General features: G+C 39.8%; 1 protein-coding gene across 48 annotated transcripts in view; it reads right to left on the reverse strand.

Moving 5' to 3' along the window:
* Positions 1 to 14,472, reverse strand: part of LOC656007 (zinc finger protein OZF) — a 129,583-nt gene that overhangs the window by 101,110 nt on the left and 14,001 nt on the right. Inside the window, exons 4-5 of one of the 48 annotated variants that reach the window (XM_015978634.2) lie at positions 1,818 to 1,976; positions 699 to 1,771 (exon numbers count right to left, since the gene is read on the reverse strand). The exons of 37 other annotated variants lie outside the window; for them this stretch is intronic. In XM_015978634.2, the coding sequence (XP_015834120.2) occupies positions 811 to 1,771; positions 1,818 to 1,976 (1,120 nt within the window). In that variant the 3' untranslated portion in view covers positions 699 to 810. Of the gene's footprint in view, positions 1 to 698; positions 1,772 to 1,817; positions 1,977 to 2,902; positions 3,896 to 3,968; positions 4,989 to 5,029; positions 5,910 to 5,963; positions 6,915 to 7,686; positions 8,713 to 8,971; positions 10,207 to 10,293; positions 11,484 to 11,550; positions 12,470 to 12,588; positions 13,385 to 13,520; positions 14,470 to 14,472 lie in introns of those variants that run through there. 10 more of the 48 variants (XM_015978655.2, XM_015978650.2, XM_015978679.2 and 7 more) reach the window with 10 other exon arrangements.

Raw genomic sequence — 14,472 nt, forward strand, 5'->3', positions numbered from 1 at the left:
CAAAAATAAAACAACACAATTTTGCATAAAAATAATTTAATTCTTTTGGTAACAATCGGTAATAATAATCTAAAACGCTAGAAATGTGTCCTCCGGTGTTTCTTCAGTTGCCTGAACGAAATAAACTTCCCACAAATATCGCACCTTTTCTTCTTACTAACAGCCTTGAGTTGCGGCGAAGCTCCATGTTTTTCTTTCACGTGCACAACTTTGTGTAAATAATAGTCATTTTCACTTGAAAACGTTTCTGAGCACAAATTACATGGAATTTTGCACGGCAATTGAGCAACTTTCACTTGACTTGAACAGGTCTTTGTCTTAATAGGTACTACCTTTGGAGCGTAATACTGTGGTGATTCGTTACGTTCTTTCACATGAATAACCTTGTGTAAGTAATATTGGGTTTCGGTGAGAAATGACTGGTTGCAAAGATTGCAGGGGATGTACACGTGTCTATTGCACCTGAAAGAAGTTGAAATTATTTGCAGTCAAAACAATGGCCAAATTCTAAATTAGATTTACATTTCAAACTTAAAAATACACCACGCCACTATGTCCTTCTTTCACCAAAACCAACACCAACATTAACTAGGTCCTAACCAGTATCTAGAAAACAAAAACTAGCAAAAAAAAGGTTTTAAATGGCTCTCCTGCTCTTCCTTGAGCATGAAGATTTTTCGAGTGTCAACTAAAACAACTTTTTCGTAACAAATAATTTATTTACACCCAAAATTATCTAAAACAGGTACATAACACAGCTTCTTTCTTCTAAAACAAAGTAAATATTTCGACCCGATAACAAGAATACAACTAGTCAACAATAGGTTTACACTTATGCTGCGTTAACCTAGACCCTGAGATAAACTCTGCTAAGCACACACTGCACTTGTACGGCCTTTCCCCTGTATGTTTCCGCATGTGCACCTTAAGGGCCGGTTTCGTATTATGTCCCTTCCCACAAACCCCACACTTGTGCGGTTTTTCCCCATTGTGTGTCAACATGTGGCTCTGAAGCGCCTGATTCCTGGCAAAAGCCTTGCCACAAACCTCACAGATGTGTGTTTTAAGACCAGTGTGGCTCTGCATATGCACGGCCAATTTGGCGTAACTCTTCCCACACACGTCACACATTTGCCCTTCCCTTTGCCCATGATGGGCCTTCACATGTCGGTCAAAATCCCTCGCGGTTTGTATCACTTTCGAGCAAATATCGCAAGTAAACCCGGCTTTGGCCTGGTTCGGGTCATGGATTTTAACGTGTGACCTTAAACCAGCCTCGTATTTGAAGACTTTTTTGCAGAATTCGCAAACGTAGCGAGTGCCTTCATGCACCGACTTGTGGTGAATGTCCAAAGACCACTTTTTGGCATAGCCTTCGCCACATAACTCGCATCTGAAAGGATAAACTTTGGTGTGTTTGGCCACAATGTGGAGGCGAAGAATGGACTTGGTGGGGGCGGCGTGTTGGCAAATATCGCAAATGAACCGCCGGTTTTCATGGTGTTGCGAAATGTGCTCTTTGAGGGTGTAGTTGTCGTAGAGGTGTTTGTCACACTGGGGACATTTTATTTTGGGTTCGAAATGGCGCCGACGGTGGATATTCAATTGGCTTTGGAATTTGTACGAACGGTGGCAGAGATCACAGGAAAAAAGTTGTTTGATTCTGGGCGCAAAATGGCGAAGGCGGTGGTTGCTAAGATGGCTTTCGTATTTATACACACGGGAGCAAAGGTCGCAAGGCCAAGGACCGGTCATTTTCATTTCGTTTGGTCTACAAGGAACGGTTGACTAAACGAAGCAAAGTCTGACCAACTTACAAAAAGTTCTCCTCTTTGGGCATTACCATCATTATGAAATTGGGGTTAGTGTGCGTTTCTCTATGCATTAAAAGTGCCTCTAACTTTGCGTAAGAAGAAGTGCAAAAGTCGCACGTGTAAACCCATCGGCCGTTTTTGTTCACGAGACGGTACTTAAACCTGAAAGAGCTACAGTTAATACAAAAATTAAAATCAATTTGAAATTCGGAATTCAAACGCAAGTCACCAAACAACTTTATATTTATAGATATAAGATATAGATAAGATAGATATAGACGGAGATCCTACGTTCAAATAAATTTATTCGTGTCGTTAAAACGGAAAAACACAAATGCTAAAAGCCGTCGTTTGAAAATCTTTGATCTTGAAGAAAATATTTGACAATTAAATCTGCAAATGTTCAGATTAACACAGTTTTACTTAAAAATCAGATGTCAGACGCAAGAACACAAACAACTACCGTGTGATTTGCTAAAATTTAGATCTAGTTATCCATGACAGTTACTTTAACTCGATGTCCATTAGGGAAATAAGATTTCAACATAAATTTTTTATGTTCTTCAGTGAACATTTTAGAGATAATGACAGATAAAGCGATGCTAAAGTTATTTACGCAAAACGTTTTACTGTAACTGTCATGGATAACTAGATCCAAATTTAAAAAAATCACTTGGTACTTTATTGAATAAACTACAACAATTTGCAACATCAAAGCAGAACCTACGATCGTTCTGTATTGGTAAACCGCTATATATATATACAGAAAAAAAGAAAATATTACATTGTATATAGAAGAAATCACAAAACTTTTATAGTAGATAACCAAGTTTTATCTTCTTCATTAAAGCCTCCTTGAAAACTTCAACAAGATGTTGAATAGTTTCCTCCTAAAGAGTTTAAACCCAAAAACTCAACACCTCAGAACCTGTTGTCCTCTCAAAAATACTTACTCTTAAACACATTCAAACACTATCACAAAAATACAAAGACACAAATACTTTAAATGACACAAATACTTTAAATACTGATCACTACAGGAAATAGAAAGTTTAGGACATAAATATGAAGACTAAACTAAAAAAACGAAATATTAAAATCTTTAATGATCCAAAAACCAACTTTAAAAAAATGCTCAAAATAAGTACAACATTTCATTAGACGCTTCGACAGACAAAAACAACACGTACAAAAATAAACTCTAGCTCACTTTACATTTGTGCACCTTTAGTGCACTTTTCGAAACGAACGATTTCGAGCAAATCTCACACTGGTAGGGCCTTTCGCCCGTGTGTAACCTATTGTGAATCACCAAACTACTCCTCTGAGTGAAACACTTGCCACAGACGTCACACTTGTGTGGTTTTTCCTTCGTGTGCACCCTCAGATGCACTTTAAGAGTCATTCGACTGTTAAAACCTTTGCCACAGACGTCACAAATGTAATTTTTCTCGCCAGAATGTGTGGTCTTGTGTAGTCTTAAACCACTCAAACTGCTACAACTCTTGCCACAAGTATCACAAACGTAATTATCCGACACCTCATGTTTGCGTTTCAAGTGATAATTCAGCTGCGCTTTCCAGTGAAAAATCTCGTTGCATATGTCGCATTTGAAGACTTCTTGGATGTGATCAGGGTCATGTTTCCGGACGTGGACTTTAAAGTGCTCCTTGTCTTTGAACATTTTGCTACAAATTTCGCAAATTAGTCTTTGGCCTTCGTGTTGGAACTGGCGGTGGCGCTTGAACTGGGCTTCTTGGAAGTACCCTAGATTGCAAAGGTCGCATTTGAAAGGGTAGTCTTTTGTGTGGACGCTGATTTCGTGCGATTTTAGAGAAGCCTTGTAGTTGGTGCGATAGTCGCAATAGTCGCAACTGAAATTGCGCTGTTGCTCGTGCACCGTTATGATGTGGTTTTTCAAATGACAGCGAGACACAAAAGCACGCGGACAGTAACTGCATTGGTAAAATTTCTCTCGGTGGTAGTACTGGTGTCTCTGGAACTTGCGTCTGTCTGTAAATATCTTAGGACAGCCAGGACACGCAAATGGAGGCTCACTGTCCATATCTAAGATGCAGAGTCTGGAAAAGAAGAATTATTAAGTTAACAGACGGCAATTCTTCGTCCTGGCACTAGGAAAATAAAACAACAGGAAAAATTTAAATTTATATAATTTAAGCTCTACTACAAAAATGCTTTAAGCAAATAAATACAGACGATTTTGGTTCTTAACCCACATAGTACAACAAAAAACACTGGTATTTAGTACGGAAACATTAAACAAGCATCTTATGCTGTTTTTTCAAATGACTATTGAGCAAACTCTTGGCCACAAACCGCCTTGGACAAATGGTACAACCAAACGGTCGGTCCTTGCTATGTGCAACCTTCACATGTATGGTGAGAGAACTCTGCTGGGTGTACTTTCTGCCACAAAACTTGCAAATGCAAGGTTTTTCACGCGTGTGCACCCTTTGGTGGACCCTCAGTAACTCGTTACTGACGAATCTTTTGCCAGAGCAATCACAAACGATTGGTTTTTCCCCCGCGTGTACCATCAAATGTATTTTAAGCCCGACCGAAGTCATAAGAACTTTACCACAAATCTCGCACAAAAGATACAAACGATCGTGCCTTATCTTCTTATGGGCTTGAACAGCCCGTTTCGATGAAAAAATCTTCTCACACTTCTCACATTTCACTTTCGGCGGTTTTTCATTTTTGTTACAATGTTGCGTTTTCTTATGCTGATCTATGTAGTTCCAAGCGACCAACTTCTTGCAAATCCCACACGCGACTTTTTCGGAACGATGTTCACTGTAGTAGTGATTGTCGAAGCGTTTTTTACAATCCCCGACAAAAACTTCACCGCAAAGCTCGCAAATTATCTTCTTGTGGATTTTTTTATGGTAAGTTAGAGCGAAATAAGCGTCGAATTGTTCCTCACACTCACTGCAAGGGTACTTGTTGTTTTGGGCGTGTATTTTACTATGGAACAGTAAGGGTATTTTGTTCGAAAAGCTCTCACTGCAATATTCACACGAGAAGCTTCGAACGTGTAGCTGTTTCCGGTGATTGTTCAGAAGTTGTAAGGATGAAAAATACAAATTGCAAAGTCGGCAATAGTAGCTACTTTTCTGGAATTCTTCTTTAATCACAACACCTGCTGTATATCTGCAAAAATAAGTTGGATTCAAAAATAGTATCAACCAAGCTCGCCCGTACAAAAAACTTTACTATTCAGTCAAACGTTACAATAAAAAAATAAAAAATCTAAACGTTTATTTAAAAAATATATGTACAGAGTTCTATTTCGTGTGCTGCTTCATATGCCTGTTAAGACTACTCTTCTGCGTGAAGGTCTTGGCACACGACGAACACTTGTATGGCCTTTCCTTCGTATGGATTCGTATATGGTCGGCCAAGGTATACCTCTGCCCAAAAGCCTTCCCACAATAATCACAAACGAACGATTTTTCCCCCGTGTGTATTTTCTTGTGCGCTTTCAAGCCACCCAAAGTGGTCAAAGTTTTCCCGCAAAGATCACACACGTAAGACTTGACAACTCCATTATGCTTCTTCACATGTGTTCGAAAGTGAGACCGTGTGTGAAACACTTTCCGACAGATCTGACAAGTGTACACTTCTTGGACATAGTCGGGGTTGTGTTTTTGCACATGGGAGTGGAAACTCTTCTCATCACGAAACATCTTCTTGCAAATTTCACACACAAAACAACTACCTTCGTGTTTTCGTTGGTGGTTTTCCAAACTTGTCTTTTGGACGTAGCCCATGGGGCACTTGTCGCATTTGAACGGGAAGTCTCTGGTATGGATTGAGATCATGTGAGTTTTGACTGCGTTTTTCAAGTAGGCGGAAAATGGGCACAAGGAACAGAAAAAATTGCGCTGTTTTAGATGAGTGCTTCTGATGTGCGTATTGAGCTGGTATTTTGAGAGAAAACGCTTGGTACATAAGTGACACTGAAAATTCTTTTCGTTGTGTCGGTATAAGTGCTTTTGGAGTTTTCTTTTAGACGGAAATGGTTTGAAGCAAGTAGTACAAGAGAAAAGCAGTTTTGAGTTTTCGAGTGACCTGTAATGGAGAAAAATATGTATAGTTAAAAGGAAGGAAAATAAAAAACACAGACTAGTTCAAACAGTTTTACTACATTTCCTTCCAAGTAAGTCAACTCTTTGGTAGAAATTTTTATTTGCAAATCCAAAATCATCTAGTACAAACATTTCTAGTCAACTTAAAAGCGTAATACTTAAAAAATACAGTCTCAAACTTCTCAGAAAAACCGGTTTCTATTCCATATGTTGCTTCATGTGTCTGTTTAGACTACTCTTCTGAGTGAACGCCTTCTCGCACACACTGCAGATGTAAGGTCTCTCCTTCGTGTGGATCCTGATGTGATCCCTCAACGTATTTCTCTGACTAAAAGTCTTGCCACAATAATCACAAACGTAAGACTTCACTCCCGAATGAATCAACTTATGTGTTTTAAGTCCTTCCCTTGTTAGCAAGTTTTTCCCACAAAGATCACACATAAACGTCTCAACTATCCCCTCATGTTTCCTCAAATGTTTCTTGAAAGAAGCAGAAGAGCGAAACACTTTCCGACAAGTCTGACACGTGAAGACCTCACGGATGTAATCAGGATCATGTGTTCGTAAATGTGTAGTGTAACTGCCTCTATCAGCAAAAACCTTTTTGCAAATCTCGCAAAAAAAGCGCCTGCCTTCGTGCTTCAGTCGATGGTCGTCCAAAGCTCCCTTACTCAAAAACCCAGAAGAACAAATATCACACTTGAACGGAAAGTTTTTGGTATGAACACTAATCTCATGCCCTTGAAGACTGTATTTCGTGTAAGATGAAAATGGACAAAGAGAACAGAAAAAGTTGCGCTGTTTGTCGTGACTACGCTGGATGTGAACACTGAGTAACTTTTCTGTTAAGTAGCGTTTTGGGCACAGATTGCACTGAAAAACTTTTTCTCGGTGTTGTTTCAAGTGTCTACTCAAACGTCTTCTCGTTAAGTAGGATTTTTGGCACAGGGAACACACAAGTTCCTTGCCATTTGTAGCAGAAATTAACCTGGAAAAGTGGAATATTAGCAACGAATAACTGTGACTCAACAAATCTACACTGATGGTCACAAAACAATACTACTCCGGACAAGCCTCAAAAAACCAAATCGAGAGATCAAAACCTTGAACACAACACTGAGCCACATTTTTTTTTCTGCGATAAAAAACAAGCGAAATATCGCTTCGAAAAGAAGAACTCCTGACGTCACAACCGCCTCTCACCAAAAACCTCATAGATATTTAAACATTTTTAGATATTTCATAAAAATAAAAAACTTTCTTGACTTCTTTTTGTTCTAGATTTTGTGTTGAACTTAGCGCAAACATCTGAAGAATTTTGTTAAGTTTTGCTAAACTCTGTCAGTGTCAATTAAGTCAAAAACCATTTGTTCTTAAAATTAAACCGAATGCTCGTTAGGTAGTTATGACGTCATAATTCCAACTCTAAATCGAAATAACTTGAGTTAGACGGCAGATACGGAAAAACGATTTTCACAACGGCAATAACCGTTTTCAGTGCTATCATTTAAAACAAGGTTGCTTTCTTAAGTCTTTTAACAAAAAGCAATTATTCAACCACAAAATTTACAGATGTAAAAGTTCAAATTCTGTGTGGGACACTTTTTAATAGATAGGGCAAATGTATGGACATAGTTCTAATTGTGTTTTCTACAAGAGAGTAAAAACTCTTTCCACTATTTTTCTCTTTGCCAAATCATCTGTTAGTTTCCTACAGACAAGAAAATAAAAACCACTCTACGAATAAATAAATAAAATCTAAAAAAAATCATTTTATTTAGGCAACTTTATACGTACATATTAGACATTTTGATTCTGGAAATAACGACATAGTAACCGGAAAATACACTAGTATGTATATAAAAACTACAAAACAAAGATTTTTGACAACGCACCTGCTTATAAAATCGCAAGTATCTGAAAATTTAAACGTCTGGAAAAAAAAATAATTTTGGTATTAAGTGTTCACTAAAGTTGTTCCATGAACTTTAACGTGTGCGTTCAACAACGACTTCGTAACAAAAGTTTTCTGGCAAATATCGCACGCGAAAGGTCTCAGACCGGTGTGTATCCTCAAGTGCGTCATCAGAGTACTCCTCTGTGAAAAGCTTTTCGTGCACATGGAGCACTTGTACGGTTTCTCCTTCGTGTGTATCCTCTCGTGCGTCTTCAGCAGCATCCTCTTGTTAAAATTCTTGCCACAAAATTCGCAAACAAACGGTTTTTCCCCCGTATGCAACATCATATGTTGCTTCAAACTGGTCCGAGAAGTGACCGACTTGCCGCAAATATCGCACATGTAGGTCACATTTTGGTGCAACTTTTTATGCACATTGAGGCCTCCTCGAGTCGTGTAGACCTTCTCACACAAATTACATTTATACTCCGGTTTCACGTAGTTAGGATCGTGGGTGCGGATGTGGCGTCTGAAGCCATTTTTGTCCAAGTAATTTTTGCCGCAGTGAATGCAAACATGCGAAAGGCCTTTATGTCGTGCGTAATGCTCTTTATAATCTAGCATGGTGTAAAATCCGCGACCACACTGGTCACACTTGACTTTGAAATTTTTGATGTGGCGAGCTTCATGGTACTTCAGAAGCTGTTTCTTGTGGAACTGTTTGCCGCAAGAGAGGCAAGTAAATACACGAGCTGGGACGGCGTGAGACGTCTGCAGATGGCGTTTGAAAGCATCGGTTGAGCCAAAGGTTTTGTCGCAAATGTTACAATTTTTTTCCGAAACTGGATGGTCTTTTTTCAAGCGGACGTCTTTCAAGCTTTGCTTACATCTGAAAAGAAGGGTGTTAGTGAGGGTCATGGTGTGAGACCTTCACCTCAGTACTTGCCTCAAAAAATATATTTTTTGATAAAATTTGTGCACTACTGGCAAAAAATTTCTTATCACAATGAGAACACTGACTTGGTTTCTGCCCAGAACCTTAAATGTATCCTCAACTGCGTCTCACTATGCAAACTTTTTCCGCAAGTATAAGAATATATACTTCAGGACGATGGAATAGGTTTTTCTGAACGAAAGAAAGAAGCAGAAATAACATATTATTTATTGTATAAATAAAAACAACAACCAATACAAAAGTGTCTTAATTTTAAAAGTACTCTAGACATCAGGCCTAGTCCAATGGGAAATCCGGTGCATCCTTAACAAAGTCTTTGTGATAAAACCCTTGGCGCAAATGTCACAGGTGTAAGGTCTCTCCCCACTGTGAACCGCCCTTATATGCAACGACAGAGACGTTCCTTGTGTATACTTCTTATCGCAAAAAGTGCAAGCGTACGGTTTTTCCTTCGTGTGCACATTTATATGAACCGACAAGTGGTACTTCTTCGTAAACCTCTTCCCACAGTAGTTGCACGCAAACGGTTTTTCCCCCGTGTGCGTCTTCATGTGATTATTCAGACTAGTAACCGAGGCCATTTCTTTGCCACACAGCTCGCACAAGTGTCGCTTCCCTTCGTGATAAATCGTAATGTGTACTTTAAGATTTTTCCTCGTGGTAAACGCCTTGCTGCAGAATTCGCAAACGTAAGGCTTTTCTTTGGTATGTGTCCTGTCATGGTCGACCAAATGCTCCCTCTTTCTGAAACTTTTATCGCACTTATCGCACGCAAACGGCCTTTCGTCGTTATGTATCATCTGGTGGTCCCTCAGACTCTTCTTTGATGACATCTGGCGGCCGCAAGTTTCGCAAATGTGCCACTTGCGCTCACCATCATGACAACTTGCGATGTGGTTCTTCAAATTGTACTCAACTGTGTAAACCTTGTCGCACTTGTCGCAACTGAACTTTGGCGCAACGAAATTTTCCTCGTGTGTCTTTTTGTGAACCCTCAAGCTGCTCGGATCACTAAACGTCTTTTTGCACTCCTCGCACTTGTGGCGAATGCCTTTGTGGATGAGACAGTGTTTGCGGAATGATGATCTCGAAGCAAATACTTTCTTGCACTCGGGGCAAACTAAACCCGAGGGGTTTTTATGCCTACGTCTGTGTTCTTGTAACTGTTGGTAGGTCTTTAGTGGTTCTTCGCACTCCTCGCAGTGGTACTTTTTAGTCTCGGAGTGCGTTTCCACATGTTTGTTCAGATTCCACTGGTCTTTGAACAATTTTAAACAAACTGGACAACTCAGAGTTTTAAACGTGTGCACGTCTTTGCGGTGCTTTCGTAGCGTTTTGTACGCATCAAATTTCAGGTTACAGATTTTGCAAACGTTTTTGTCCTTTGAGGACTTGGCGGATGCTTCAGTTTTGACAAAATCATCCGATCTGAAAAAATGGCAGTTAGTACCGTTTCACACTTGGTGAGTGCGACAGGTCAAAAGTATCGGTGGTAAAAGGGGGCAAAAAAGCACAAACGGTAAAAATATTTATTAAAAACCCGTTCCCATAAATTAAACTAAAGCTAGTGCGTCTTATAATGTACATTAAGTAAACTTCTTGTGACAAAGCTCTTGGAGCAAATTGTACAAACGTGAGGGCGCTCCCCACCATGCACTGCCCTCACGTGTAGCGACAAGGAAGTACCTTGGGAATAACTCTTATTGCATATTTTACACACGTGTGGTTTCTCCTTCGTGTGGACCCTTAAATGCACCGTCATGTGTGGTTTCTTGGCAAAACACTTGTGACAATAACTACAAACGAAGGGTTTTTCCCCCGTGTGCAATCTCATGTGCACCTTCAGACTCTCAGCTGAAGCAATAGCCTTCCCACAAGTCTCGCACAAGTGTTTTTTGCCTTCATGCACCCTAGCAATGTGAAAATTCAAACTTTTCCGCACACTGAAAGACTTCTTACAAGTCTGACAAGTGTAGGGAGTCTCCTTGTTATGAAATCGCAAATGTTCCGTCAAATGCTCCTTTTTCCGAAACGTTTTTTCGCACAAATCGCACGGAAACGGCTTTTCCCCCGTGTGAACCAACAAGTGGTCCCTCAAACACTTCTTTGAAGACATCCCCCGACCGCAGGTTTCACACACGTGCAATTTGCGCTCGCCTTTGTGCACTTGCCGAATGTGCTGTCGCAAGTTCTGCTCAACAGAGTAGATTTTCCCGCAGGAATCGCAAGGAAAAGTAGGAGGGACGTAATTGTCCTCGTGTGTCTTCTCGTGGAGCGTCCTTTGCGACTTGGTGGTAAAAACTCTCGGGCAAAACTGGCACTTGAAGCCGCCAGTTCGGTGCAAGTACATGTGTTTGCGGTAGGTCGAGCGGTGCAAAAATTTTTGCCCACATTCCGAGCAAATGTCTACAGGATTTGCATGGTCGCGCTTATGGGCTTGGAATTGGACGTAGGTTTTTACGTGTTTAACGCAAAACTCGCAATAGTACGGTTTTTTATCAGAGTGGACTTCCTTGTGCTTTTTAAGCGTCCACTTGTCTTTAAAGCGTTTTTGGCAAATGTCGCATGTGAATTTCTCTGATAGGTGGTGCACGTTGCGGTGGCGTCTCAAGGTCTTGTTATCAAGCAATTCAAGATTGCACGTTTCACAAATAACCGGTTCAAGAGACGGCTTATGTTCTTCTTTTACAAAGAGATCATCGAATCTGAAAATAATCTAGAATTACGATCGTGCAATGTTCCCACAAGCACCAAAAGCAAATAAAAAACAAATCAGTGTTAAACTTTTATTTAACTATGAATTTTACAATGTACGCCAAGGGCGCCTCTCGTGGCAAACCCTTTCGAGCAAACTTCACAAACGAAAGGTTTCTGCTTCTCGTGAACCCTTCTCACGTGCAAGTTATACCCGCTTGAACTGTTAAATTTTTTTTCGCAAAAAGCGCACTGGTAGAGCTTCTCGTTCGTGTGACTCGTCTGATGTAGAGTCCAATGTTGTTTAGTAATAAAAGTTTTCCCGCATTCGTTACACTTGTAAGGCCTATCGCCCGTATGTACCATCATATGTTCCTTCAAATTTTGCTGTGTCGTTAATTTCTTGCCGCAAACTTCGCAAATACACCTTTTCCCTTCGTGAACAATCGCCACATGTCTATTAAGTCCACTGCGACCTTTGAAAACTTTATCGCACTGTTTGCACGGAAGTACCCTGTTTTCGTGCACCCTTGAGTGTTGTTTTAGCCCTTCTTTGTCCTTGAAAGCTTTGCCACAAGTGTCGCAAACGAACTCTTCTTTGGTTCGATGGAGACGACGATGGGCATAAAAAGCACGAGCCGACGAAAAATTGTATATTATGTCACAATCTGGGCATTTTTGACCAGCGACTGAATGGAAGAGTTTGTGGCTTCGTACCAAATGAGTTGATTTTAGGTATTTGTTACAAACTTCGCAATAGTGTCTCAGTTTGTTATCGTGGACTTCCAAATGAAGTTGCAGTTGGTATTTGGTTTTGAATAGTTTACCACAGTGTGGGCATAAGTGTGACATTGTTTTAGAAGAGTGGTGGTGGTACCGATGACGGCGCAATAAGTGGTACGACTCGAATTTTTGCCTACAAGCCCGGCAGGTGTGCTGTTTTGCACTTTCATCCTGGTCAGAGTGTATCTCAAGTTCGATGATCTCATCAAAAGATCTGCAAATATGTTGGAATGAGTCACACAGTCAAACATGAAGGAAGACGGTTATCCTTTCCCAGAAATAAAAACAAATATTTATTTATAAAACTTTATTCGCAACAAAACAACAAAAACAATACAACGAAAATTATCAATTTTTGCCAGAATGCGTTTTTGTGTGGGCTTTTAGACAACTTTTGCTAACAAAAATCTTGGAACAAACACCACAATCGTAGCTTTCATTCTTGTGTACCGATTTAATATGAAGATTAAGGGAACTTTTTTGCGTGAAAGTTTTGCTACACACTTGGCACAAGTACGGTTTTTCTTTGGTATGAACCCTGAGGTGATCCTTCAATGTGTCTCTCCTCGTAAATCCTTTACCACAAACTTCACAAACATGGGTTTTTTCCCCTGAATGAATCCTCAAATGATTTTCCAGGTGCGTTCTGGAAGACAATTCCTTTCCACATACGTCACAAACGTAGTGTTTTCCCTCGTGTTCCACCTCAACATGGTGTACCAAACACCTGCTGTTTATGAACCGCTTTTCGCAGAGCTTGCACCCGTATGGTAGTTTTCCCTTATGAAGATCTACATGTCTTTTGTAAGCGACCCTATTGAAAAAAATCTTATCGCATAGTTGACAAGTAAATTCAGTGGTGTGCTTAAAATTCCGATGTTTCTGAAATGTGGTTTTACTGCTAAAAATACGACCGCAGCACACTAAACCAGGATTCAGCTCGTGGCGTCTTTGATGTTTTACATAGCTTGCAGGGTTTGGTATATGTTTATTACACAAATCGCAATATAGTTTTCTTATTGTGGGATGACTTGACGAATGACTCTGAAGAAGGTTAGCATCTGCAAAACTTTTTTCGCAAATGAAACACTTGTACGGCAATACAGAAACTTCAGCAGAGCCCAAATTCCTGCAAATATAAATTCACTCTGTTGTAAGAAAATATAGACGAATTTAACAATTTAACGCTAGGAATCATCTGAAAAACGTGTTTTGGTTTTGTGCCAAAAATGTTAGTTAATTTAGCAAATCCAATAAAAGTAGTCTTCTAGTCAACCATTTATTAATAAAATAAAAACAAGTATTCAACTTTTAACAGAATGCGTTTTTGCGTGACTTTTCAGAGAACTTCTACTAACAAAAGTTTTGGAGCAAACATCACAATCGTAGCTATCTTTTTGATGAATCGACTTGATATGAATATTCAGGGAACTTTTTTGCGAAAAAGTACTACTACACACTTGGCACATGAACGGTTTCTCTTTGGTATGAACTCTGACATGATCCTTTAATGTCTCTTTTCTTAGAAATCCCTTACGACAAATGTCACAAATATAGGGTTTTTCCCCTGTATGAATTTTCTTATGGACGTCCAAGTGTCTTCTAGAGGATAATTCCTTTCCACATACTTCACAAATGTAGCGTTTTCCCTCATGGTCCACCTCCACGTGTTGGGTCAAAGCCGCCCTGTGTGTAAACCGTTTGTCGCATTGCCCGCACCCATATGGTAGTTTTCCTGCATGGACATCCATATGCTTTTTATACGCATCCTTGGTGTTAAAAAACATCTCACAGAGATTGCAATTAAAACCAGTGTTATGACTAAAATCTCGATGTCTTTGAAAAGTCTGCTCATTACTAAAGATGCGACCGCAGCAAAATAGACCAGGAGTTGACTCATGGCGCTTTTGATGTCTGATATAGTTATGAGGGTTCGAAATGTATTTATCACACAGTTTGCAATACAGCTGTTCCAGATTGGAATGACTCTCATAGTGGCATTCTAGAAGCTCGGTATCAACAAATCTACATTCGCAAAATCTGCACTTGTATTTCTTGAACTTATGGTTTCGAGCAAAATGGGTTACATAAGAGTGCTTCTTCTCAAAAAATATGTCGCAAGGTTTACACTTGTAGAGCAATACAGTTACAGATTTTTTTACTGACGAAACTTCTAAATATAGGTCTTCAGTTATGAAAGGTGTACCCACATTCCTG

This window comes from Tribolium castaneum, chromosome 1, assembly GCF_031307605.1.
Source record: "Tribolium castaneum strain GA2 chromosome 1, icTriCast1.1, whole genome shotgun sequence".
Classification (NCBI taxonomy): domain Eukaryota; kingdom Metazoa; phylum Arthropoda; class Insecta; order Coleoptera; family Tenebrionidae; genus Tribolium; species Tribolium castaneum.